The 25,469-nt window shown below is 43.7% G+C and overlaps 1 protein-coding gene across 6 annotated transcripts; it reads left to right on the top strand.

The window, feature by feature from the left end:
- Positions 1-218: 218 nt before the first annotated feature.
- Positions 219-25,123, top strand: TSPAN2 (tetraspanin 2). Of its 6 annotated transcripts, XM_055819644.1 has the most exons (9): positions 400-436; positions 2,931-3,033; positions 12,560-12,775; positions 15,271-15,368; positions 15,819-15,893; positions 16,443-16,544; positions 17,746-17,820; positions 18,543-18,626; positions 19,262-20,415. In XM_055819644.1, the coding sequence occupies exons 4-9, from the start codon at positions 15,303-15,305 to the stop codon at positions 19,457-19,459; spliced, it is 600 nt and encodes a 199-aa protein (XP_055675619.1). In that variant the 5' UTR covers positions 400-436; positions 2,931-3,033; positions 12,560-12,775; positions 15,271-15,302; the 3' UTR covers positions 19,460-20,415. The 6 variants fall into 6 exon arrangements, with proteins under 6 accessions (XP_055675614.1, XP_055675615.1, XP_055675618.1 ...); XM_055819639.1 differs by lacking the exon at positions 12,560-12,775 and having other exon boundaries at positions 219-436; XM_055819640.1 differs by lacking the exons at positions 12,560-12,775; positions 19,262-20,415 and adding an exon at positions 21,360-25,123 and having other exon boundaries at positions 226-436.
- Positions 25,124-25,469: the final 346 nt, after the last annotated feature.

The following is a 25,469-nucleotide window of genomic DNA, read 5'->3' as shown; positions in this document are numbered from 1 at the left end:
ACGGCACCGGCAGAGCCGAGCCGAGCCGCCGCCGCTGCTGCTGCTGCTCACACGGCAGAGCCCAGGCCGCGCCCACCCTGCTCCCGCTGTCGCCCGAGCCCCGCCCGGGTGGGACGGCCAGGCCCCGCCGGAGGGCGGCCGCCTGCGGGCAGCGGGCCCGGCCCCCCGCGGGCGCCCTCCCCGCCGCGGAGCTGCCCCATACCCGCCGCCCGCCGGGGCGGGCCCAGGTCGTCGGGGCTGCCCCGGCCCGCCCCTCGCCGCGCCCAGCCCCGCACCTGCCCCCCGGCGCCGCCCCGCTGCTCGCCCCGCCGAGCCGCCGGCGCGTCGGGCCGAGGGTGGGGAGCTGCTGCCGGAGCCGGCGGCCGCCATGGGCACGGGGCGCGGGGGGATGCGCTGCATCAAGATCCTGCTATGCATCTTCAACCTGACCTTCTGGGTGAGCGCCGGGCCAAGGGGGGGGGACCGGGCGGGGCCGGGGGGCCGGGCCACCTGCGGGGGCCCCGGGGACGAGGGCGGGCGGCCGGGCGATCAGCGGCCCCGCAGCCCGCTGCCTCAGCCCCGGTGGCGAGTGCTCTCGGCGCTTCTCGCTTCTGTAAAGACGCGGCTCTCCCTGGGAGACGCCGTGCCTGCTACGGCAGGCCACTGCTGGCGAAAGGCAACTGCCGCAAGCGCCGGGCTGAAGCAGCGCCCACCTCGCCACCGCGCCTGGCATCGCAGCCGGGCGGGGAGGGGTTCCCCCGGCGGTGTCCTCTGACAGAGCCTTCTCAAACCGGGAGCCAACAGGTGCTGCTTTTGCAAATTCATCCTAAGAGAAAGTCCTCGCATCATACTGCACTTTGCTGAAGCTGCCCTAATGACCAGTGTCTCGTGCAGAACCCTCAGGAGATGTGAAGAATGCTGTGTCCATTCTCCCCTTGTTGCACCTTTCTAATAGTCTTACAGTTCCGTAGCACAAATTAATTCAAGCTTTCCTTTTTTCTTTCACTTTCCCTCATGCTGTGTTCTCCCTTCCAGTAGCTTCCCAGCTTTTCACACCAGAAAACAATTAGCAACGTCATCTCCTTAAATGTCTTTTTCTTTCTTTCTCATCTACTAGTGGTTTTTTTTGAAAAGAAGTCACAAAATAATCCTGTTCAGCCTCTCTGGAGCAAGCATGCCTGAAAACACAGTTAAACCAAATGCTTTTCCCTCTTGGTGACAGCACTGCAATCTCCGGGTACACAGTGCCGCTGTGCTCGAGCCCCAAGAGCAGAGTGATGATGCCCAGCTGCAGCTGCAAGGCTGCAGAAGGACAAAGCTTTGTGTTATGTTGTTTCACAAAAGTGACAGTTACTGTGTTCTGCCTTTTCGCTGAGATGGAAGAAACCATCTCCCCAGCTGGACTGGGGGGCATTCATTTCAAACACATCCCAACTACTCGAGGTGCTCAGGAGGCTGGGCTGATGGTGGGGTCTCCTCGTGCTCTGGTGGTCCAAAGGCTGAGCTCATGCCTGCAAGCAGGGAGGTTCAAATATTATGGCCAGAGTGGCAGGGGACCCTCTGTGCTGTGACCCTTCTGTGAGGAAAGCCGCAATCCCAAGCTCTTCTGCCATGTGCTTGCCTGCTTGCTTTGCTTGCTGTAGCTATGCCAGATGAATCAACTGCCAGGCAACGGAGGCCAGCTAAAAAAGCACCACACCAGGCTGCCAAGGATATGTTAAGCCGCAGGTGTTTTGTGAATCTCGTTCAGGTTGCGCAGTTGCTACAGGCCTAGGCTCTGGGCCGCCATCAGAACAGTAGCAAAACATTGTGCCTGGTCCTGTAGGATGCTGAAGCTCTCTGCCAGGACACACACCATTGTCTGGTAGGCTTATAAATATGTTAGGCATGCGGTGGGTCTGAGACCACTGTCTATAGATCTTTCCCCTCAAACAACATGCCATAACACTCCTAGTCTTGTTTGCATTAAAGAGATTTTTTCCTTGCATTTGACAGAACCCAACACTTGCTTGTTAGTCATTTCTCTAGTCCAAGATACTGTACACTGTAATAATACTTTTACCTCCTAGTTCTGATAGGGGATGCCACGATGATTTACAGAAAAATGCCCTGTCATAGCTGACCCAAGCAAAACTTCAGCACATCCCCAAGAACAATACAAACCTCTCATTCTGGCAGGCCTCCAAACAGAACGCTTCTTACGACCAAGCAGCACCAGGAGCAATTCCGAAATGGCAAATGGTCTCCTGCAGTTTGGTGTGATGATTCAGGGGTCCAGCTGGTCTCTCTACAGCATCATATATCCTGTGACACTGCAGCTGGACCTGTAATACATACTGGGGAAGGGGGCACCTCTCAGCCCAAAAAGCCCTAAAACAGCTAGGAGGGCTGGAAAAAAAGTCAATTAAGTTCCTCCTGTCCTAAAAGTTTGGTGTGTATCAAGCTAACGGGGCTTAATTCTGGATCACACAGCACTTCATCATAAGATGCTTTTCCTACAGTAACAGCACCCAGACCCAGGCTCTGAGTGGCCTCCTGCATCCTGCATTACCACACACAGTCCTGAGGGTTAAGGAAGGAGGGCAGAGTGTTCCTCATGGGTTTTGCAGCCTGTCCTCATTGGCACTCGCTTTTCCCCCACAACACCCCCCCCGCCCCGCTCCCATTCCCCATAGCAATTCAGGCCAAGTTTTGATAACTAAATGAGCTTATTTACAAGGTTTGAAAGTCACTAGTATGTTCAGAAGCACCGCTATGCTGAAGGGCTAAAAGACAGACAGAAGGACATTGCACTTCATTGTTACCAAACACTGGCAAGTGCATCCTGAATTTTCTGACAGTGCAATCCTGAGCTGTGGGATTTCAAGAAAGCATAAGGTGCCAATGACACCTCTTTGATGCTCTCCAGCCAGTTGTTACCAAAGTATTGACTGGTCTTGCTTATCTTCCAGCTGGCAGGATTGGCTGTCATTGCCTTTGGTCTATGGCTGCGGTTTGGTGGGGTTATGGCAGACTTTGCTTCAGAGAAAAAGTCTCCAGAGTATTTCTTCATGGGTAAGTTAAAGTGCCTGTGATAACAGTAGCCTTTTGCCTTGGTTTCATCCTGGGGCATGTGACATATGTTATGCATTGAATTACCTGAAGGCCAACAACTCCTGGGGCAAACTACACAAAACTGGATGTTCTGGTGCAGTGCGTCATGTTGCATGATGGCTTTTGTCCTTTCTCTGCTTGGCATCAACTTCCTTAGGCCTAACTGAACTCTGCTCTCTGATTTGATCCAGTCCTCACATATCCTCAGTGAATTGTGCTAATACTGTCAGAACAGAAGCCGCGATGGGAACATGGGGCTCAGCAGTACATCCTCCCAGAGTTTTCTGTGCAGCTGCTAGCCAACAAAATAACAGTGTCATTTCTGAATGTTTCTAACACCAGTGCAGCAGTAACACTTTTGCTCACCAGTTCTCTCTGTGTCTCCACACAGAGACCCTCAGTGTGACTTCTGAGTAACATCAGAGCAAATCCTTCCAGGACTGAAAAGTAAAAGTACACCATGTTCAGTTATCTCAAGAACTGTTTGTCCAGCCTAGGCAAGAACCAACCAGTTCCCCAAGCCCACAGAACTGGTATTGGTTATATCTAATTTTAGGCATGTAACAATTTTTTTTTTTCTCCCTAGGACTTCCAGTTGGGTTTTCTGGAAACACCACCTGTGTTACATACCTATAGTCATCCTTAAATAGCTGCTGTCTAGGACTGCCAGCAATTGCATTTCTTTATCCATTGGCAACTGTAACATGTCTTTACACCAGAAAAGGCAGGGTTTTTTCTGTTTCAATATATCACCTCTGGAGATCGACTCACTCAATAAATCCAGCTGGTGCAAAGATTTTTGCCATCTACAAATGCCAAGTGTGAATGAGTACCCAGTCCTGCCTTGTCCATCAAGCCACTCTGACAGGGTGGCCAGGAATGGAGGTTGACTCAGTATGTCCTGTAGCAGTCAGTTATCCACTACAGGAATAGGAATATTGCCTGGGCTGTGCAGTTACTCTTAATACCCCAAATCGCTTAGTGAAGACCTTGGCTCTGATACACCAAAGTCCTGACCCCAAGCTTGTTTAATATATGCAACCAGACTAGAGACACAGAGTTGACTATATTGTATTGTGGGAATAGATAGGCAGAATCTTATGTCCAGCAAAGTTTCTGTGGGAGTTTATGAGGCTGAATAAAACCATTCAGATGAAAATTTGATTGGGACCTGAGGGTTACTGTAAAATACCCTGTAGGACCTCCAGTGACACAGGAAGTAGGATTTACTTTTCCTCTTACATCTGAGCTGCTATGTCAGCAGCATATTAGACCACCAGCTTCATTTCCAGATCCAGTTTATACCTGCCGAATTTCCTGTGCTGTTTCTTGGGACTCTTCCCTGCCTTATCCACTTATATTTGACCGAGGAGATTAAGCAAGACAGAAGGATGTTCTGGCCTTCAAAATCAAGTACTGTTGGTGTGTTAGAAACTAGAAAGTAATACATCCTGTGATGTGAATAGGCACCACAGTAATTTCACAGCTTTGCGGTACACACTGTAACACTGTGTAAACAAGATATTCTTTGGTGCCTGGGTATTTAAGTCTCAAAAAGATTTAATCTGCCTCAGTCCTGAACAGGAACTACAAAAGCTGTGGAATTGTTAATTTTGGGAAGTCCTGAGGAATGTTCTTGTAAGTTTTGTCATATACCATGACATTTAATTATTGAGCTGTGACATGTATTTATAGAGCTGTATGCTGTAATATGTAACTGCTAGCAGAGGAAGTGCTAAGGAATAGGACATAAATATGTCAGGAATTCTTTTAAACTTGCACTTTTGATTGAATTCAAAAGCAAAGTTTTGGCCCTTTTTTGTACTAAGCACTGTGCTCTGTACGAAGCATTCCTGTTAAAGAAGAAAAAAAAATTTCTGTGGCTATCCCTCATTACAAATCATGTTAAATGTTGTTGTGACTTGCGCAGCCATTCAGAAGTCTGAGGCCGTTAACAATCTGTGACTCAGGCGGTGGTAAAAGAATGGTGATAAGTTTAGCAAGGTTTGTTTTTTACAGCAGACAAGGCTGCCCTTGACAGTCACACTCTAGAGCTTTTACCTCACTAGGAGATTTCATTTCTGAGTCCCCCTTGGCAGCTGTGTATTGGGCCCTTCTCCTGGAGAGTCTAGGAGTGATGTTTACTTGCCTTTGTGTGTTTGCTCTGTAACATGCATTCTGGGCGACAGCCAGAATTTTGCATAGGAATTCTTAATATGGAGCACTGTTCAACCCACAAGGAGCAGCTGCCCAGAGGGCTGAAAGAGAAAGCAGATCATCAGTATGACTTGGAGATATAAACATATGGCCATATATCTAAAAATAATTCCTTCAGCTCTGTTCCACTGACCACTTTTGTGGCTGCCTTGTGATAACCCAAGCCCCTGTGATCAGATCAGCTTTGTGTCAGTGCTTGGAACAACACTGCAGCTGCATTCAGAGTTTGTTTTGCATATGGAAGTACTGTCCAGAATCACCATCTTGTGGAAACCAGCTAATTTTCTTGCTTCTAAAGAGCAGCACATTCTGCTGTTTTTGTACCTGGATTGAACTGCCAGCTGAATCTAACCAGCTTCTCCCTTGTGCTTCCCTATGATGTTTTTTTTCCTGGATCTGAAATGTTGTTTTAGTTTAAAATAATTGATAATTATATCCTTACATTTTCCATTAGGCCAGGATGAGTCTCCTTAAATAGCCTTGTTCTTTACCAGCAGTCCAGCTGTCTTTTCTGCCCCCTGGAATAGTTTAGGCCATGACTTGGCAACCAGGCCTGTTCATCTTTTCCAGCCACTGAAATGTTTTTGTTGGTTTGAGAACTTACAGGCAGCAGTGCTGAGGTCAAGCACATATGTGTTCTTTGTTTTCTGTTGCTTCTGGTTTTGTATTCAGTGATCCATATTCCCCACTGCAGCTTGCAGTTTTTTAGCCTACAACAGAAAAGACTGGAACTCTTTGACCCATGCAGTTTTCATCTACTTTACCAGATGTATCATACACTGGAGTGGCCTCCTAAAATTGGACACCATCTCCGTACAGCTCCCCAACTTTTGGAGTTCCCAGTGTAGTGGCAGGCATGACAATATTTTTATGTTACTCCATCTCATAGTACATTTCTTGTGCCTGTGCTTCAAGTGGTGAGGCAAAACTGTAGCTTTCCTGCTCTATTGCAGTTCAGCTCTGGTAGATTGCATGTATTCCTCTCTTAGCTGTACTTCAGAGGAAAAAAAAAAAAAGAAGAAAGAAAAAACCCCATAATTTCAGCAAAGGTCAATAGCTGGGCTCTTACCTTTTTTATCAAAGTTGTCTATTACACTGTACTGACCAAATGGAGAAAAGATCTGTTGAATAAAGGGAATACCCTCAGATTGCTCATCCTTCTTGAGACTCCTGTACCAAGACTCTGGAGAGTTTTTTACTGGACAGGAAAGTCTGCAACAATCGGAAGGAAAAGAGAGATGTGTGAACCCAAGATGTCAGTATTGCTGTCTCACAGTTAATTGGTCCTTATTTGATTCTTTGTAATAGTACTGTTCTTAAATTTAAAAATACCTAAAGCACAGAAGTGCAGACAAAGTGCCTGCTGAGCGCAAATTGAGCATTTGTGAAGTAAAAACTAACACAGGAACTTCTAAAGGGTCAGTTCAAGACATCTGTTCTCCCCCCTCTGCTTTTGGTGGATGAAGAGGAAAGTCTGTTCCGGTTCCTTGGGCAACACAGAGGAAAAACTCTCTGTATGCCTAATAAGAGAAGTGCAGAGGGTCATACCACTGCCAGTAGCAATAAAAATGAAGTGTACATACCCAACAAGCCTCATCAGGAATGGTAACAAAACCTGATGAATGTGAATGCATCAATTTGGATGACTTTCTCATAACTGGTAGCACTGAACCACTGCTTCTCCTGCACCGCCAGAGCTCACAAACTTTCTGCTATGTTACATTCTCTTTGTTCCAGTTCCGTGAGCCAATCCATGGTCCAGGCATTCATCAGGGCCAAACAGTTGTGGACAGAAGTTTCAGGGTGGCTCTGGTTTTTTCTTGGGGTCTGTGAGACCATGAGTGATGATGCTGGCTTTGAAAGGTACAGTTAGATGGCACATGCCTTAGGTATGAAGTCATGTCTGGAGTTGAAGGATATTAGTAGGTTTTCTCCATAGTAGTGGGTGCCCATACAAACAGGGGTTGGCCAGCAGTTAAATCCATGTAAACTGAAATTCTTTGCTGCTGTGCCTCATTTTGTTGTAGTTCTATTCATGTATTTTGGAGTCAAGCACTATACCCTTAGTCAACAGTATTTTCTCTCCAAATTCCATAGCCTCTCAAACTATCAGCCTTTCAAATGAGAGCTGTTGGCAAAGTAGTGTCTGTGTGGAGATGCAATACCACAAGAGAAGCATCAGATGGTCATACCATCAAGTGTATTGGAGAGGCTTTTAGTTGTACTTAAGAAATGAGCTTTTCTTTCTTCCTATCATCTTGTCTCTAGGTCTTCTCTTCTGCAGCTGAGGAAAAGTGGTTTAGAAAAGGCTGATAGTAGCCCTGAGTGGAAAATGAAAGTTGCTGCACTGGAAATCAGCTTAAAAAACAGGCCACCACCACTACTATCCCCAAAAAGAAAGCTTACTCAAAATGAGAGAGTTGTTCAAAAGTCCTCAGTCTCTGTGGTGGATCATAAAACCTAGCAATTAGCTCCTAAGAGTCAGTATCCCACCTAGCAGAGTAAAGCGACCACAGTTAGAATTCTGACAGAACAAGTTAATTAAGCCTAATGGAATAATGTATCCACCTGCCTCAGGCTGATTGTTTTATATTTGCAATAGGCTGAGATCCAGGAGGCTTTTTTTCTTCTTTTTTTTTTATTAATCATTTAAGCATAATAATGCACTTTATGCTTTTTGCCTGTTAAACTGTCCTCCTGAGTAAAGCTTTCTCCCACCCTACTCTATGTGTAGCTATTTAAAAGCTAGCCATTTCCACATAGAAACAACAGTTGAACTGCCAGTTACGCCATTTCCTTCTTTGACGCACCCTCTTCTTCCTCTAGGCAGCTGCAAGTCACGCTGGTGCCTGCACACTGGTCACATTGCTGCGAACACTGAACTCTTGCGAATACTGCTCACTGCATATGTGGGGGCTCCCTCAGCCTGCTTCAGTGAGCAACCAAGCAGTTGTATCTGGTTCTGCTCAGCCCGCCCATGCTCAGGCCAGAGCCCAGCACCACAGCCTCAACACTTCTGCTTTTCCAGAAACAGCCACCTGCAGCAAGGGAGCTAGGTGACGGGGATAAACCTGTCACTGGTCTTGCATGAAGTAAAAAGACATCAAGATGTTTCTTGCTGTAGCAGCACACTAAACTCCAGGAACGCTCAGGCTTTTTTGGTTACATGCTTTGTCCTTCATGCATACTCTCTTTAAAAGGACTAACTGCTCTAGATGCCACTCTCTAACGTAGCCTCAAGAAAAAGAATCAATATAACCAGTTCTATCTGAAGTGAAACGTCCCGTGTTGTGGTTTCATTCTGACAGAGCTGGAAATACAGTGGGGCTGTCCACTATGAAGCCATTAAGAGGAAAGCATTTTGTCTGCTGGAAAAAGATAAAACAACAAAAAAGCCCTTAGCTCCTTTTTGGGGTGCGTCAGTTGAAAAGCATCTACAGAGAGGGTTTTGACTGAGTTGGCTTGTTTTGTTCCAGCACTGACTTCATCTGCACTTGGATGGGTAAAGACAGTTATCTGCAGGGTCCTGACTGCTGCTGCTGTGGGAGCTGCAGATCTCTGTGAATGCATTACAGCCAGACTCTGCCCTTTTGGGTGGCTTGGAGCCTCTGTGTTTAAGCATTAGAAGCGTATAATTGTTGTTGATACCTGCATGGAAATGTATGCATACACACAGGATTATCCAGGGTGTCTTAATCTAAAGAGGATTGCAGAGAATTGTGAGAGGATTTCAGAATATCGAAATACTTGAGTATTAGAAAGGCAGATTGAAATAGAGTATCAATAATGCAAAGTGACACAAATGGTAACAGATAATCTAAACAGCGTAAACACTGGCACACTTCAAATTAGCTGTAACCACACAGGAACGTGATCTTAAGAGTGTCAGTTGTTCTTGACAAAAGTGCCTTGCTCACCTGCAGTCAAAAAGGCATATAAATGTCAGGAATTGTTAGGAAAAGAGAATCCGACTGAAAAATTTCAATGTTGTGTAAATTTCCAGTGCTTTCAGTGTCTTGAATGCTGTATGTGGTTCTGGTCAAAAAGAATGCAATAAAACTAGAAAAAGTATGAAGAAGTTTGACAAGATTATTATACTATGCACTATGAACAACTTCCCTGTTGGGAAGTTTTTCACACTATTCATTAAATTGTAGAATCCATTGCCACAGGATTCTGTGAAGTGCAGCTGCCATAGCACAGACCCACCTAATACAGGTATGTTGATTACATCTGATTTTGGTGAAGTTTGGTATAGGGTGAAGTAGATATTGACAGAACCACTGGAGACTACAGAGAAGGTAATAGCTGACGTACTTTGGCTTACGTGAATATGGGACATTAATTATTTAGGGTTGTGAGATGCATGGGAACAAGATACGTAACAAGTGCTGGTATTCTGCGGAAAATGGGGAGGGCTACATTATGGTGAGACTGCTTTTAAATTCAAATTTGTGCATTATCAGAAGCCTAGAAACTGGCTGGTATCTGTAATGCTTTTGTGGTTCCTGCATGATTAACCACAAAATACCTGTTGAATTCACACAAGATGTGATTATGTCTATGCATTATGCTCAAATTAAGGGTGTGTTCCAATCCTCCAGAAATTCATCTTCCTTCACAGTACTCTGCCTCTCCTCTCCAGTGCTGTAAATATATTTTATAGATAAATATACTAAAAATCTATTGACACGAACATGGTAATCTCTAGTAATAAGACTGTTTCAGAAACTGACTTTGCTACTATGTGCAGCATACACGCGTCCCTGTCTGGCCTGTTATTTCCAACTCCTACATGCGTTTCTCATTTTTTCCAATAGTGCATTTAGACTGCAGGTTCCTTGGTGCTATAGTGAGGGCTTGAGAGCCTCACAGCACATCTGCCTCCCAGACAGTAATGCACATACAGCCTCAGGAAAATCTCTTCAAGTCTGTGTTCTAGGACCGCTCTCATCACTGCCTCTCTATCCCTTATACCAAGAACTGAGTGAGCTGCTTGTTTTCTCAGTGGAATATGAACAGTTCGTGGTTTGTTCAGTGGTAGTTGCCCAGCCCAAAAAAGAAAAAGTAGAATTATTTCAAATGGAAAGTGATCATAGCAGCCAGGTAAACAAGAAACCCATGTGAAATAAAGCCAGACAGAGGGCCAGTGTCTGTTCCTGCTCTTTGCAGTAGGCTCTAGATGGGGATTTGTATCTGAAAACTATCAGTAAGATTTTGGAAAAAAAAAAACCAACAACAACAACAAAAAATATCAAAAAACAACTCTGGGAGTGAGTTCTATTCCAGACTGTGAAATCAGATCTCTACCAGCCTAGGTGGCCAGCAGAGTGTATCCAGTGGCGGTGGTGATGGTTCATGCATTGTCTGAAATTAGAAAGGCTTTAACCTTCACATTAGTGGGTTGCTACCTGTCTGGTTTATGTTGTAATGTCTCCTTTCTGTTCATAAACATTAGTACACGCTTCTGCCTGTCACGTGATTCTTGGCAATGGGAGCACAGAAGGACTCCCGTTCTAAGGACAGTTGTTACTTTGTCCAAGTGCCATATGACAGACTAAAGAACTGGTGACATTTCCTTTCAGCTTCGTAACGCATAATTTGCATTTACCTTGACAGCAGTTTTTAATTGCTCTAAGGAACAAAGAACAGATGTCTTGCAGATTTCACTCGTGATTTTTCTAAAAATGGGGCTGATCCCTGATCCACATAAAAACATTTTGCAGTTAGCAGCTATAAAATTCCATCCTTCTCTTCTACCTAGTCTAAAATGATGAAATTCTGTATTCGCTGCAAATCACAAAGGTTTTGTTCATCCAGAAATGACACAGAATTCCCTTTATCCTTCCTGAGGGTCGCCTTCACACTTGCAAATCCAAGTGCAGCCCCAATACGGTGTATGTGCTCATACCCAGAGGAAACAGCATCTTAGGGAATACCTCTGTGCCGTGAACATAGGTGCCAGTCTAGAGCTCTTGACTGAGTTGTGGATTTGCCATTCTTCACTACTGGGAGCCACAGGCAGCTCTGAGATTGCCAGGTAACTTTTTCATCCCCCTTGTAATTGCAAAGCAAGAGTCTGCTAGAAAATAGGATCCCTCCTCTTTGCATTTTCTCAGGGAATACACCCCTTTGATATTTTCCTTTCAGGAAATAATGATTTTCCTCACGGGATGAATCAAAAATCAAGTACGTAGAAAAGCTGCTGCTTTACTGCTTTCCAAATTTGTTTGTTCAAAATGAAACAATGGCTGAAGTATGGGCTTCCCCCACTCTTACACTCTCTATTTTTTAGTCAGAAGGGAAATCAATTTGTTATTAGGTGTTCTCTCACCTGACTTACTGCAAAAAGCAGAAGTGTTAAGTTTCTTTTCACAGCTTATAAAAATCTGCGTATTTGTATGGGGAGAGGATGTTTTAGCACAGCTAAAACAAAACAAGGAAAAAAAAAAAAACAAAAAACCCACCACCCCAAACCCTATATCCTTCAAAAAAGGTCAAAAGAACAGGCTTTCTCCAAAAAAAAACCCACTCCGATGACACTTCATTATTCATCCTCTTGGGTTTACAAAGAAACCTGTATTTACTTCAGCACACCTCAGTGATCGGTGTCCTGGCTGCATCTGCTCAGATCAGCCAGTTTTCTGTTGCATTTTGCACGTGGCTTTTAATTCTGTGGAACGTGCCTCTTCATCCCTTTGCATTCAGGGGCTAAGAGTGACTTGGTTTGTGGACCCTGCATGCAGGTGCAATTAATATTCCCAAGTTGTGGGCAGTCACATAGATGGCAGGTTTCTGCCGTTAGGTCCAGTATCTGTCCTTAATGCCACAGCAGTGTGCCTCTTCTTAGTAGTCTCTTCTGTTGTCTGCTCTTGTATAGGCTGTGTGCTGCCAGTGAACTCGGAGACTAGTTAGTTGTCAGCCCCTCTCTCCTCTTCATTAGCAGACATAGATCAAAGTAACAAAACTAGGAATCAGCAAATGCACAGAGGCAAAAAGAGGTAAAAGGAAACATTTCACACAGACTACAAACGCTTGTTTCCTTTCTACCTTGTACTTTTTTACTTCTGCTTCACAAAAAGCTGCAGCTAGTCTTCTCAAAATTTTCCATTCACCGAAACAAGCTCTCTGCCTTGACCTGACTTGCAGACATCTTTTTGCCATGCTGAGCTTTGTGGTGAACTTTTTTGTGTCAGTTTCTAGGTATCAAATGTATTCCATTTTGTGACTATAAACTAAGTGTCTTTTTTGTTTCTCTGCTGTGCTGTAGATGCCAAATTGGAGGCCATGCCAAGGCTTTGTATTTTACAATGGAAGTGCTTATGAATAGAAGCTGATCAAGGCTGTGCTTTCCATCCTGCTTTTTTGAAAGGAACAGGCTTTAGTGAAGCTTAGTGTTGTGGTTTAACCCCAGCTGGCAACTGAGTACCACACAGCCACTCACCACACACCCCACAGCGTGATGGGGAGGAGAATTGGGAAAAAGGTAAAGCTCATGAGTTAAGAAAAATTTAATAATTGAAATAAAATAAATAACAAAAACAACAATTGCAATTAAAAGGAGAGAGAAGGAGAGAGGGATAAAACCCAAAGGGAAAAAAAACCCGAGTGATGCACAATACAGTTGGCCCAACCCTGCTAACCGATGCCCGGCCAGTCCCCCAGCAGCAATCAGCAGCCCCCAGCAAACCCCCCCAGTTTATACACTCAGTGTGACATTCTATGGTATGGACTATCCCTTTGGCTAGTTCAGGGCAGCTGTCCTGGCTGTGTTCCCTCCCAAGTTCTGGTGCTCCTTCAGCCTTCTCACTGGCAGGGCCTGAGAAACTGAAAAGTCCTTGATTTAGTGTAAACATAACTTAGCACTAAAACCACCAGTGTGTATCACCATTGTTCTCATAATAAATCCAAAACACAGCATCATACCAGCTACGGAGAAGAAAATTAACTCTATCCCAGCTGAAACCAGGACACTTAATTACTTCTGACACATGATACTAATGCATAGTGATGTATGACATTACCACCACCAAACTGCTGGATTTGTCTGCTTTGCTGACCCTCACTGGGCTAATTTTGATGGCTATCCGTGCATGATATTTCTAGGTAAGACTGTGATTCTAAGGGGTGACATACATTGTCACCCTTTTCTTTTTCTTTAGATTGTCTTGCTTTTCAGTTTAGGTCTATTCCTATTAACGATTTGAAGTGATCACGCCTACACTGCTGCATATGGCCCACTAAGAAAATAAATACTAGCTAAAATGCTTCTGGTTTTGTGGAGTATTTTTAAGTGTCATTATTTTCTGTCCAGAAATAGCTTTCTGAGTATCAGCAACTGCTAGTCCCAGGCTGAGAAAGGACAAAGTCTGGACTGAACTCTCCTGAGCAAAGATGGAAGAAGGTGGATTTAACCGCCCGGCTGTGGGGCCAGATGCACAGCAAGCCCAGCTCTGCAGCGAGTGGCATGAGTTCTTCCTGTAACTTGCCTTAAAAGGGAAGCTCTGACTGAGGTAGCGGTTCAGCTGTGAGTCATGGAAGTGAAATGTTAAGTCTGTTTCTCAGACAAAAGCAACTCCAAATTCCTGAAAGTGGTCTCACCCCTGAGCCTCAGAGAGCTTTGTCTTTGCTAGCTGGAAACAACAAGAAGAAATGGGAAGACTTCTTTCCAGTCTTCTTAATCAAAAAGTGTCTCTGTTAAGTTCCCTAATAAGTAATAACAGAGACTGGAGTAGGGAATGACATGCAGAAAAGGGTCCAGAAAACATCTTAGTAATTACACTGTTACCACGGAGATCTCAGGAAATGGCAGGTTTGCTGTTTTGCAGTTGAACAGCAGGTTCTGCACCTGCAAGAATTTGTTTGTATTTTCCGATTCGTCTTCCACAAGGGGCTGACCTTTCTCTTCTGAGTCACATATGTCTTTTAAATCCCTCCCTCAGTAAAAAACACTGTGTTGTGAATATGTGTACAAGTATTAGCCTGAAGAATGCTCAGTCCTAGTAAGTCACAAGATGCCAAAACCTAAAAATCTAGCAAATACAGAGTATGAACAACCAGCACAGTCAGCAAGCAGCAAATCCCACGTATCTGGCTTCACAGACCTGACAAAGCTGTATTAATTATAATTGTTTTATTTCTGTTTAGCAGAATGTATTCCTCAGCAGTAGTCCCTGGCACAAGAAAGGTACCAGGGCAAGAAGGATGGAGGGGAGGAGAAGGATCACAATAGCTGGGATAGATATTGGGCTGATATATAGTGGTGGACAGGAATGTGCCAATGAATGGACAGCAGGCAAGAGTTCGCTTCCTCCAAGCAGGCTGCGTCTGTGTGGCAGAGTAGCTAGATGCTCTGCACTAATAGATTGATTAATTGTTTTTTCATTTTCCTAGGAAGCATTGCAAACTGTTATTTGTAGGGCTTTCTAGTCTAGGTTATACAAGGCCTGCTACCAGTAAATGCCAGTAGCCCTGATAACCCTAAAGATTTGGGTCAGATTTTAAAATAATGTTTAAATTGGTAATTAAGAATACTAAACATTCCCATTAAAAATTTGTGTAGTCAAAGCTGGGAGCAAGGCTCACTGTGCCCTCTAGCGTACAGTCTGCAGCTCATTTCCAGCCCCGAATGTCACAGAATAAGCCCTCTAGCAACACTGGATTTTTTTTGCCTTTTGTTCCTCGCTGAAGAGTTGTAAGGCAGTTCTGGATGGTGTGATACATGTTCTTCAAGGACTGAGCTGCCCTTGAGACAAAAACTTGGGAGGTGGAAGTTTTCTTATTTGTCTTCCTGAGATCCTCCAAGAACTCTGAAGAAATCATTGGTCTCCTTTTGTGGCAAGAGAAACTTTGCTGTGTAGTAGGTGTTCTTTGTGAGACCCAGAGACCATTGTTACTTATAAATGTGTGGTTTTGACAAAATAGGTAGCAGACTTTGGGAAGAGAAACCTTAAATTCTTGTCTGATTCTGATTTTTCACAGGACTCTATGTATTGGTGGGAGCAGGGGCTCTCATGACCACAGTTGGATTTTTTGGGTGCTGTGGAGCAGCGCGGGAGTCTCAGTGCTTACTTGGAGCAGTAAGTAAAAGGTTTCAAGGGCCTGGGATGCACAGGAAAATCATTCAAAAGCATATGCATTATGTCACTAACAGAAAGATCTTTATTGTCCAAGACCTGAAATGTCTTATGTCCTTTTACTGGCTAATCTAACAGCTCTAGCCACTGTGATACTGCAGAACTTCCATACATGAAGTTCCATTGCTTGTCTCATGTGATGTATTTCCTGGAATGACCTTCTGTCTTTTCTGAAGCTACCATCTGAGCCACATCTTTGCTGTTTCCACCTTTCTTTCCATATTACAAGCAATCTGACTTGACACCCTTGTTAAGGACCCTGCTTAGCAGCTTCCTTTCAGTTACTGTGTGGGCTGTTGAGGCCTGGGCAAGAATGAGGGGACTGACTGGCAGTCCATATGAAGCAGAATTGCGCAAGGTATATTAATATAAGATTCTCTTCTTCCTCTGCAGTTCTTTGCTTGCTTGTTGGTGATATTTGCAGCTGAGGTCACTGCTGGAGTATTTGCCTTTATAGGCAAGAAAGTGGTAAGTAGCATGAACTTCTAATGTAGTAACAGGGCAGTTACGGATTCCAAAGCCAACTGACCTACAGTCTGGCTCTTGCATAGGAAAACTTTCCGGGAGAGTTTTCCCAGGAATACTCTCTGACATGCTTATCTGGAGTCAATGAGAGCTTGTGTTATCACCAGTCCAGAATGGGGTGCAGTTTTTGCCCCCCTGTAGTAAAGAAAATCTGTAGGTGTGGTTCAACCTTACATCCATAAGGAACATCAAGTGGAACAGTATGATAAGAGGGTATTGCTTGGGAGAAGGGCAAACAAATTCAGGCACGGAACTTCTCCAACAACTAACAGTGTTTAACCAAACACAGAATACAGCATATGCACATTCTGACCCATGCAGAGTTCCTCTGAACGCCATTACGCCACAAAACCTTGTATATTTCCAGTCATGGTACTGCAGTTTACCAGGTGTCATTTTCTGCTCTGGAGGTTGATGACACAAGCTGGAAGTCTGCACTGGATTGGGAGTAAGACTTACTTGCCACTCACTTGGAAGGTCTGATTTCTACAGGCAATACAGGAAGCCCAGAAAATCTATGAAGACATTTATGATGACTATATGAAAAATCCAGGGGGGGAGGTCAACAGGACTATCTTTCGCTACCACTTGGCTGTGAGTAGTCCTCCTGAACTTTAGTACCTTGCACTAGTACTCTGCTGTCACATTACCTTTTAAAATTCAAAATGTCTCCCACTGAGGTATGAAAGTATAGAACTGAGTATTACTTAAAATGGAGCCAGAGGCTCACATCCCAGTTTCCCAATGGCTCTGTCAAAATTCTGGTTTCAGATCACAAGTGAACCCTACCTTTGAAAGTGAAAATGGTCAGGCTTTAATTAAATTTCAGGCTGATGCTTCTTGTCTTTGTTGTGCAGAAGATACAACTATTATGGCCTTTTTGAATATTAAAATCCAAATATAAATACTCACAAATGCAGAGAGGTAGAAAGGTCTGAATCTGTCTGCATTTGTCAGAGAAAAAACTGTGACCTGTGTCCCAGGACATACAATGTGGCAAATCCTGCCACTGAACTAAGTAGGTAAAGAACCAAAAGCACATGTGACTCAGTTCAGGCCACCCAAAAAGCATCTGAATCAGAATTAGAACCTGTGACTTCCTGAATCCTATTTGTGTCCATCCTGTATGTACACTGCCTCCCACAGAGATCAAGCCCAAGCTTTGTTGCTCCTTACAGCATTCCCACATTCTTTAGAACAAACATTTCACAACCTCAGACCCCTTTTGTCCTGCTCCCATAGCTGTTATTTCTGACCCAAAGAGGAATTCCAAGCATTCTGTGGGAGATAGGCAAACAGGAAAAACAAACCCTCTGAAACACTCTGATTTATTACTGTCTCCAAACCCAGAACTACATTTTGTCAGAAATAAAGATGCTAGCATTCTCTGTTGTAGCTTTTGTGCATTGCCCTTAATTCTGTACACACTATTTGACCTTTCTACTTTCTCCCTTTAACTCCCATTTCCTTGTATGCCAGGGATCTGCTTTTCCAAAACCCAATTGTTGGCTTTGTTATGAGATACTGTGATAAAAATCCTTTCTGGAAGTTGTTGTTAATACAAATTTGTCTGTTTGCTATGGCTTCAGACAAACTGATTTTTGAGAAATCTGACCCACACAGCTGGAACTCCACGAGAGGTAGCAGTTAACGTAGGGCATAAATTTATTACTTGATCTATATTGTTTCCTTTTTTTAGTTATTTGTTGTCTCACTTTCAGTATGAAACAAGCCTACAGTTTGCCCTTCTTTGATCCTTCATCTCTCTCCCACTCCCTCTCTCTCTCTCATTTAGCTCCAATGCTGTGGTAAAGATAATATGGAACAACAAATGGGATTACCCTGTCCAGAGAATATCCAGATGCCAAAGGCAAGTGTGCTCTGTTCTGGTTGTTCTAATCACCTTTTCATGTCAATTGTTTCGTAAAATTGGAAAGAATCTGTAAGAAAGGAAGAACTTCCTTTTTACCTCTGAAATTCCACATGAAATGGAACAGAGTGGAAGCAGAAATAAGTTGGACATCATATGGAACATGCCCACCCCTCAATTTCTGAAGCCTGCTTGTAGCATCCCATGGTAGCTGAGAAAATATTACATCATCTGAAAAGTGGGAAGGACATAGCAGAACAGGGGTTCTAAATTAAAAGCCCTATGAATGCTGAATTTTGGCAAGTGTCTGCCTTAATCACGCATGGAGACTCCTGACTAGAAACTCTGTTGGTGTTAAGGAGGACACTGTTGTTTCTGTCTTCTGTGGAATCTGCTTGTGAGTACAATGTCAATCTGAAGGGCCAAACTTCTTGATTTAGCACAGCCTATCTTATAAAGGGTTTTAAATCTAGGGAAGAATGATAGTAAGAAAACTATTTGTATGTGTCAGCCTGTACAGGCAAGTGGTACAGAAGTCTCACTAGAAAAGGGAATATGCTGTGAAAATCATCCAACAAAACACAAGGCATAGATGCAAGAAATAGGACAGTGATTGCAATAATATTCTTCACGTTCATCTGTTGTCTAGTGAGAACAGCTGATGGAGTTGGTTGGAATATATTTTTCTAGGAGTAAAACTCTTTCCATTTTGTTTTTAATAGAACTGCCTGATTGAAATCCAGAATGTAATTGATGCTAATCTGCATTTAATTGGAATTGTTGGAATTGCAATTGCTGGCATCACAGTGAGTAAATCCACGTTCTCACTCTCAAATCTATATTTGAGCTCAGTACCCTGTCCCTTACTCAAAGCTTTACAGAAGGTGTTTTGCAGCAGCTGATGAGATTCCTCCGAGGTGTAGCTGTTCTTGTCACTTTCAGTGTGTCCTCTCTCTGGAAACTGCCCACATGGGCGCAAGCAGACTTGTGTGACTTCATTTTATCAGTTTCTTTTGTGTCTTTAGACAGGATCTGAAGTACCTAATGGTAACCTTATTTTGTTTTAATAGCAGGAAAGCAGAATGCACATGAACCAAACTGAAAAGCAAAAGGCCATAGCAGCATTTCATCTATTCCAAAACAACTGCAGACTGATGCTTTAGGCCCTTTGAGGATCGATTCCTTAGATTGCAAAAGGAATAGAGAGTACCTACCGTTTGTATAGAAATAGCTTTCCAGGAAAATGCTGGCTGTAGCATTGGTTCGATATGAAGGATAGTTTAGAAACAGACTTTCTAGGCCACAGATCTTTTGTTAAAGGAACAGGATTTAAACTGCCGAGTTTTCCAAACAGCATTTCCTTCCTAAAGGCGCAGGACCTAGTTACAGGTAGCCGTTTCATCGATTTGTGTCATCAAAGCACTGACACCTTTCCTTACAGCCCACCTTCTCCCTCAAGTGTGTATGGTATTCCCGTGGTCTGCTCCTTCACGACAGAGCTGTGACCAATAGATGTCACCCTGCTGCCAGGATGTGCAGGAACGGGCAGTCTGTGTCCAGTGCAGGAAGCATTTCCCAGCAGGCGTCCACCACGACTTCCTTCAGACTCAGAAACCAACAGCAGTCTGAAGCAGCATGAGGAGCTAGAATATTATTAAAGCTGCCCCGAAGAGCAGGAGGTTTATGTGGACACTTTAAAGCAGATGAAGGTTTTATGGGTGTAATAGGAACCGTGGAATGGGTAAAGGGGATTAAACAATCCTGTGATTAGTATAAAACGTGAAGGTGTACTCAAAAATACAGCAAAGCAACATCGGTGGTAAAGAGTTCCAATAACCTCATTGCTCTACAAGGGTACACTAGAAATAGGAACATCTCTTCTATGGCTTCCCACCTCACCTATGGCAGAAGTTATGAAATGATAACCTCTTCAGCAGCAGAAACATGTCTGTACATTTTTCTGTGCTTATTTCTGACACTTCATGGAGTGTGACTGGTCAGCTGTCTCCTCCTTCCTTAGGGAGGTGTGTAGGGAAGGGATTTAGTGGTTTTAACTAATAGTTAACTCAGTGGTTTAACTGCCTGATAGTACCGCTCATCTCCCATCATTAGCAATGAAGCCTCAGGAGGTAGCTGCTACCTGCTTTGGAGAGTCAGCCTGTGGCAAAAAAAGAAATTTCTGGAGGCTCTGGCAACACCCACTGTTTTTGATTTAACATTCCCTCTAGTTAATTAGTTCCCTAACACAAACAGAGTTTTATATTTAACATATAGTCCTGGTCTTGAGTAGTAACTGTTAAGAGCTTGGCTTTCTCTGTAAAATCACAATCCTCAGCACCAGTTCCAGAGACCTGGGTCCTCTGGAATCGTCCTCTGTCTTACTCGAACATGTGTACAATATTCCATGTGGAAGCATTCTGAAACTCAGAACCTTTTGGTGCAATACTAAGCATAATACCAACACTCACAGTTATCAATGTCAGTGAAATTAATGTTAATACTACTAATGTTTGGGGCTGTTATGCTGGCCTTGACATTTAGAACAAAGAATAGCTAAACTACTCTGAGCAGATAAAATCTTGGCTTCAAATAACAGTGAAATTTCTATGTTAATTGCCTGATGTCTTGGGGTTTGTAGATGGAAGCAGCCACTTGCTACTCTGCCATAAGAACCTTCAGATTGTTCTGATATGCAGACAATTTTATAACTGTTTTGTAAGTGGATCCCTAAATCGCATCCCTTCTCTTCTAGATCTTTGGCATGATATTCAGCATGGTTCTGTGCTGTGTGATCCGTAACACAAGAGACATGATCTAAAACTTTCACTGCACAACTATGTCCCAGGAGTTCCAGACTAAGCTTTACAAGAAGTGCTCTTCTACCCCATTTAATAATTGTAATGCATTTTAATTAGTGTTTTAACATACTGAGAGGAAAATATCCCAGTAGGTGAGCAGGTGAATTGTATTAGTTACAGTAAAACTGAAGTGAACAAAAAATTTAAAATGTCCTTTTTAATGGAAAAAAAGCAAAGGTGCATCTAAGACTAATACGATTTTTAATGTTTGTATATGTGCAATTAAGAGTTTACACATTTATAGACATTGTGTAAGCACATGCATATTTCTTCTTACAAATATATATGCACATGAGTAGGTACCTGTATATGCAGTACCTTGTTTAGGTAAGTATGTGCAAATGGAATATGTTGTGTGTGCACGTTTGCATGCATATTCTTCCAGAGTCTCACTGTGTAAGAGTGTGCACACACCCGTAGGTATACAGTGCTTGAAACCTTTTCACACTAAGCCCCTGGTTGCCAAGTATCAGCAGAGGAACAAACGCCATTTTAAAAAGTAAGACCTATGATCCATTTTGTAACTGTTCTTTCCAAAGCCTAAACAGAGTAGAATTAATAAAACTGGACTTTATTAAAAAAAAAATAATGGCTAAGGGCCTGTTCCCACAAACTAAATCATGTGAGTAGACCCACCGACTTCACTGTCATGCAGAGACTGGATTTATTTATTTTTTTTAGGACTGGACCCTTCATGCAAATACAGAAAGCTCTGGGGGAGGAAACATGTCCAACGAGATCCAGGCTAAAGGAAGAGAGGGAAAGAGGTGGGAAGCTGGCAAGATAATGCAGTCATTTGGGAGCAATTGCAGTGCAAAGTGTGCTTAAGCTTCCCAAGCTAGCCTGAGACACGCACACACACCGCTCTACACATCTTTGAGTTAAAGGGGCCACTAAAATCTTTATTCAGAAGTCCCTTTATCCTGCAAGACTCTATATGGTATATATGCTGGTGCAGGAGTGGAGCCTATATCCAGAAAAGCAGCAGTTTTGTCATACTCTGTAGAATCTGACCGGCCTGTGGAAGCCAACTGAAGTGTGCAAATGGACAGGGAAAGACTCACAGCACTTTAATATCCTCTGTTTCTGCTTCTGTGACTATCACAGCTTCCATGGGGCTCTTACCTCAACCTCTCACCATTTCTTGCGGGTGTAAGGCAGGAAAGAAAGATGGGACCTTTTTACAGAGCCATAAAGTAAATTTACATACTGGTACCTTTAGATTGCATGTCAGGTATAAAAGTTACACTGTGTGCTTGAAATACCTCAGGGCTTGAGTTTACATAAGTTTGTTTCTATATTTTTATTTTTCTATTTGCAATATTTATTCATAAGAGAATGTTCCTTTTAAAAGAGCCTAGAAGGGAGAAAGGTTCTCCCCAGTAGGGGAAAATAAATTACATCAGAGGCTCAGAATCTATTAATTTTTGGCTTACTGGAGATAATTCATCATTGCAGAGAACAGCTTTTTGCTAACAATATCCATGTAGCAGCTCTGTCTCTCTGATGACAACTAGTTCAGATTTCTGATGCAGTTGTTCCATACGTGATGGGGAAAAGTTCAGATAAACTATGTATCTCATTGAAATGGTCCATGATGTCTAACAGGACTTGGCATTTACAAATTGTGGGGTCTTTATTCCACTGAAACACAATGGAAAGGAATGAGATTACAGAAAATGTGTCCATTCTACTGAGCATGTTTGTGTGGAATATATATCCCTGGTGATATTTCTCTCATTTTCCTAAGAAACTCAACCAACCATCACTTTTCTGTTACTTCACGATTGGAAACAGTATGGCTGTTCTATGTATCTGATTTAATTGACGCATCTTGCTGTGTTACACAGATCTCTCTTTTCAAATTGTTAAACCACAAACTGCCACCAAGACAGCTGCGCACGAAATGCTCGGTAATGCAGCAGGCCCTGCCAACGGAGCAGTCTGTGCCCAGCTTCAGGTACCCAGCTGACAGGGATACATACTGTACACCACAGAAGAGTTAGGCTTGTATCCCTCTGTTCACAGCTGACTAGCTATGGATGCCATGTAAGAGTAGAGCCTGGAACCTCATTCTACAAGCATCAGACCAGGAAACAGGGCCCCCAAACTGCTGTCTGCTCCTAAGAAAGGCTCAGTTGGGAGAATGACACTGGCAGTAAATGCATGAGGGTCTCAAGCTGAAACTACGAACGCTAAGTTTCTCACAGCGGGCAACTGACATAGCCAAAGCAACTTCCTGGATCCCAGGTACACTTGAAAGTGTCCCTACGACTGGTTCTGCTCCAAATAGCTAACGGAATAGTATACAGCTATTTTCTCCCAAGGTAATACTGACAGAAAGAAGAAACCTGTGTATAGTGTCATTTTTGCCATTCAGAGCAAGAGTTTTCCAGGAAAAACAGCACAAGGAAGCCACTGGTTCAGGTTCCAAGGGATTGCCCTACAGGGATAGCTTTATTTGCAATTAATTTCTATTTCCTTCTGTTACACTCCCCCTTGTAAAGACAGTATCTTATTTATTTTAAACACATCTACATATAATTGGATTTAGTTTCTCTGATTTGTAGCACCAGAATGTAATTTTAGAACCAGTTTACTTCTAGAGTATACTTCTTTGTTTACTGTTTCTTGAGTAAGTCGGAAGATGCCCACTCCTGCTTTAGAGATGCACTGAATAAAAAGGCAGCTTGCAGAAGCCTCTGTTGCTTCCCCAGCTCCCCCACTTCCCCAGAAATACAAAAACATCCAAGTGCCTTATGAAAACAGGCAAGAGTGGTACAAAGAAACCTTCTACAAATTCAGACTTGAACAGCCTAACTTTCTGCTGAAGTGTTTTGGGTTTGTGGGCTGGTTGTGGGGTTTTTTTTCCTTGCTCTGAACAGTGCATTTGTTTTTCTGAGCATAATTACTGCTTATACTGTAGGGTTTGATGCTATTTAGGTATATGGGATACTTGCACTGCATATCAAGAACAGAGTAATACCAATTACTGGTTTAATTCTGTAAGTTATTGGTATAATTTAAGCTGGAAATCAACATATTATCTATCTACTAGTGGCTTTAACAGAATCCAGAGATACAGCCCCTCTTGTTTCCTGCTGTTGTGAGGTGCATAATGTATTTGCAGTTTTCTCTGCATTTTAGTAACAAACTTTTTTTTTTTTTAACTCATTCAGGGACAGAAAATACAACTGTTCTTTCCCTGTCAAAGCTGTAAGAATCCTTTCCTGTCGCTTTTAGATCATAGTTAACAACTCCAATTTCCATTAACTAGCTTGAGCAGCCCTTCTTAAATGCTCAGATGTCACAGGCCGGGTTATGGCTATCAAAACTGGATACATAGTGCCCACAGTTTATTGTGCTGCTGCTCTTTCATTTCAGCTTTTGGAAGTGCAAAATCGTTGATCATTGGCAGTACAAAATAATTTCCAAGCAGCTACACCGAATGTCTTCAATAAGAAACCTTTTCAAAAGTAACTAAATCCAAACCAGTACCTAAACTTCCTCAACACAGTTCATGGTCCAGAGTTGCGTGCCAGGATTTCATTAACAGACTCCCAGTGCTGGTATGCGCCAGACCCATAGCAACTGCCATAAAAATCAGCAGGAGTACCTGTCGGGTCCTGTCCCTTGCACCCTTTTGGAGGAAAGTGACAAAAGATCAAATCCCTCCAGGTGATAACTCTGAAAACACATCACACATGTTTCTGTCTTCTTCTGCCAAACAGTTTGTTCTAAAGCATAAAGATGTAAATTGTCGATGCCATTATTGGTGATTGCCTCTCTAAACATCATTATTCACGTTTCCCTTGTCTAATTTTTCTAACTGACTTCAGTGGGAGCTTCACTTGTTACAGGAAAACCTCAGCCAGTTTTGATACCCTGCAGAGATTGCACAGAAGCTGACAAAGCACAGCCCTGTACAATCCCTATGCTGAACGTTCATACTTCACTTCTGTTCATACTGAAAGTGACAGATTTTATAGCAAAATATATTTCGTATGTATTGAAAAATAGATTGATTTATCTTAAACCTTCAAATGCTATATTTTACAGCCTTTGGAGGCTACTGATTAACAGTATCAGATACTGTTCACAGAAAATGTACATAAATAAAGCTTTTCAATCTTATTTTTTCCTCTCTATTGGTGCTCCAGCCGCTGGGTTCTCCAAAACACAAGCCCCTTCCAATGTAACATATATGTTTCCATAGCACAAATTCTAATACTGGACAGAACTGGCGCATCAGCTGACGCTGCAAAGTCTGTAGCAGAATTACCTCGACGGCAGCTTTCTTTGAGGGAACCCACACACACACCTGACTCGCGGAAATCGGCTTCCGCTTCCTGTAGAGTCTCACGCGTTCTGAAGTGGCGTTTTATCCGCTGTTCTGTCTTGAATTTGAAACAACTTTCCAATAAAAATAACCTGAGATAAACGGCTACCAGAGAGAGTTCGCCTCTGTGCCCTCCGCGCGCTGCCACGGTCGGTCCCCGCGGAGCCCCGCGGTCGCGCAGGGAGGTCCCGGCGCAGAGCCGGCTCGGCTCGGCGCTCCGCCACCCCCCGCCGCAGCCCCCGCCTCACCTTCGCATCGCGGCGCTGGGGGCAGCCGGCGCGCCGTGGCCGGGCGGTCACTTGGCGGCAGCAGCGCGGACCCGCGGGTCGCCGGGCGAAGAATTCCCCAGGCGGGGCCGCGAGCCAGGCCGCAGCTCGCCCGCCCCCCTCGGCGGCGCGATTACCTCGGCGCCGCGTTGCAAGCAACGGAGCGGGCCCGGGCCGGCGGGGAGC

This window comes from Falco peregrinus, chromosome 16, assembly GCF_023634155.1.
Source record: "Falco peregrinus isolate bFalPer1 chromosome 16, bFalPer1.pri, whole genome shotgun sequence".
Classification (NCBI taxonomy): domain Eukaryota; kingdom Metazoa; phylum Chordata; class Aves; order Falconiformes; family Falconidae; genus Falco; species Falco peregrinus.
The sequence above is the reverse complement of the archived record's forward strand: the minus strand, read 5'-3'. Positions and strand labels throughout refer to the sequence as shown.

Excerpts from the sequence above, each read along its gene's own strand:
- TSPAN2 (XM_055819639.1), top strand. The coding sequence starts at position 368 with ATGGGCACGGGGCGCGGGGGGATGCGCTGCATCAAGATCCTGCTATGC. Across the intron at positions 3,034-15,270 it reads TCCAGAGTATTTCTTCATGG|GACTCTATGTATTGGTGGGA; the intron begins GTAAGTTAAAGT and ends GATTTTTCACAG. Across the intron at positions 15,369-15,818 it reads CTCAGTGCTTACTTGGAGCA|TTCTTTGCTTGCTTGTTGGT; the intron begins GTAAGTAAAAGG and ends CTTCCTCTGCAG.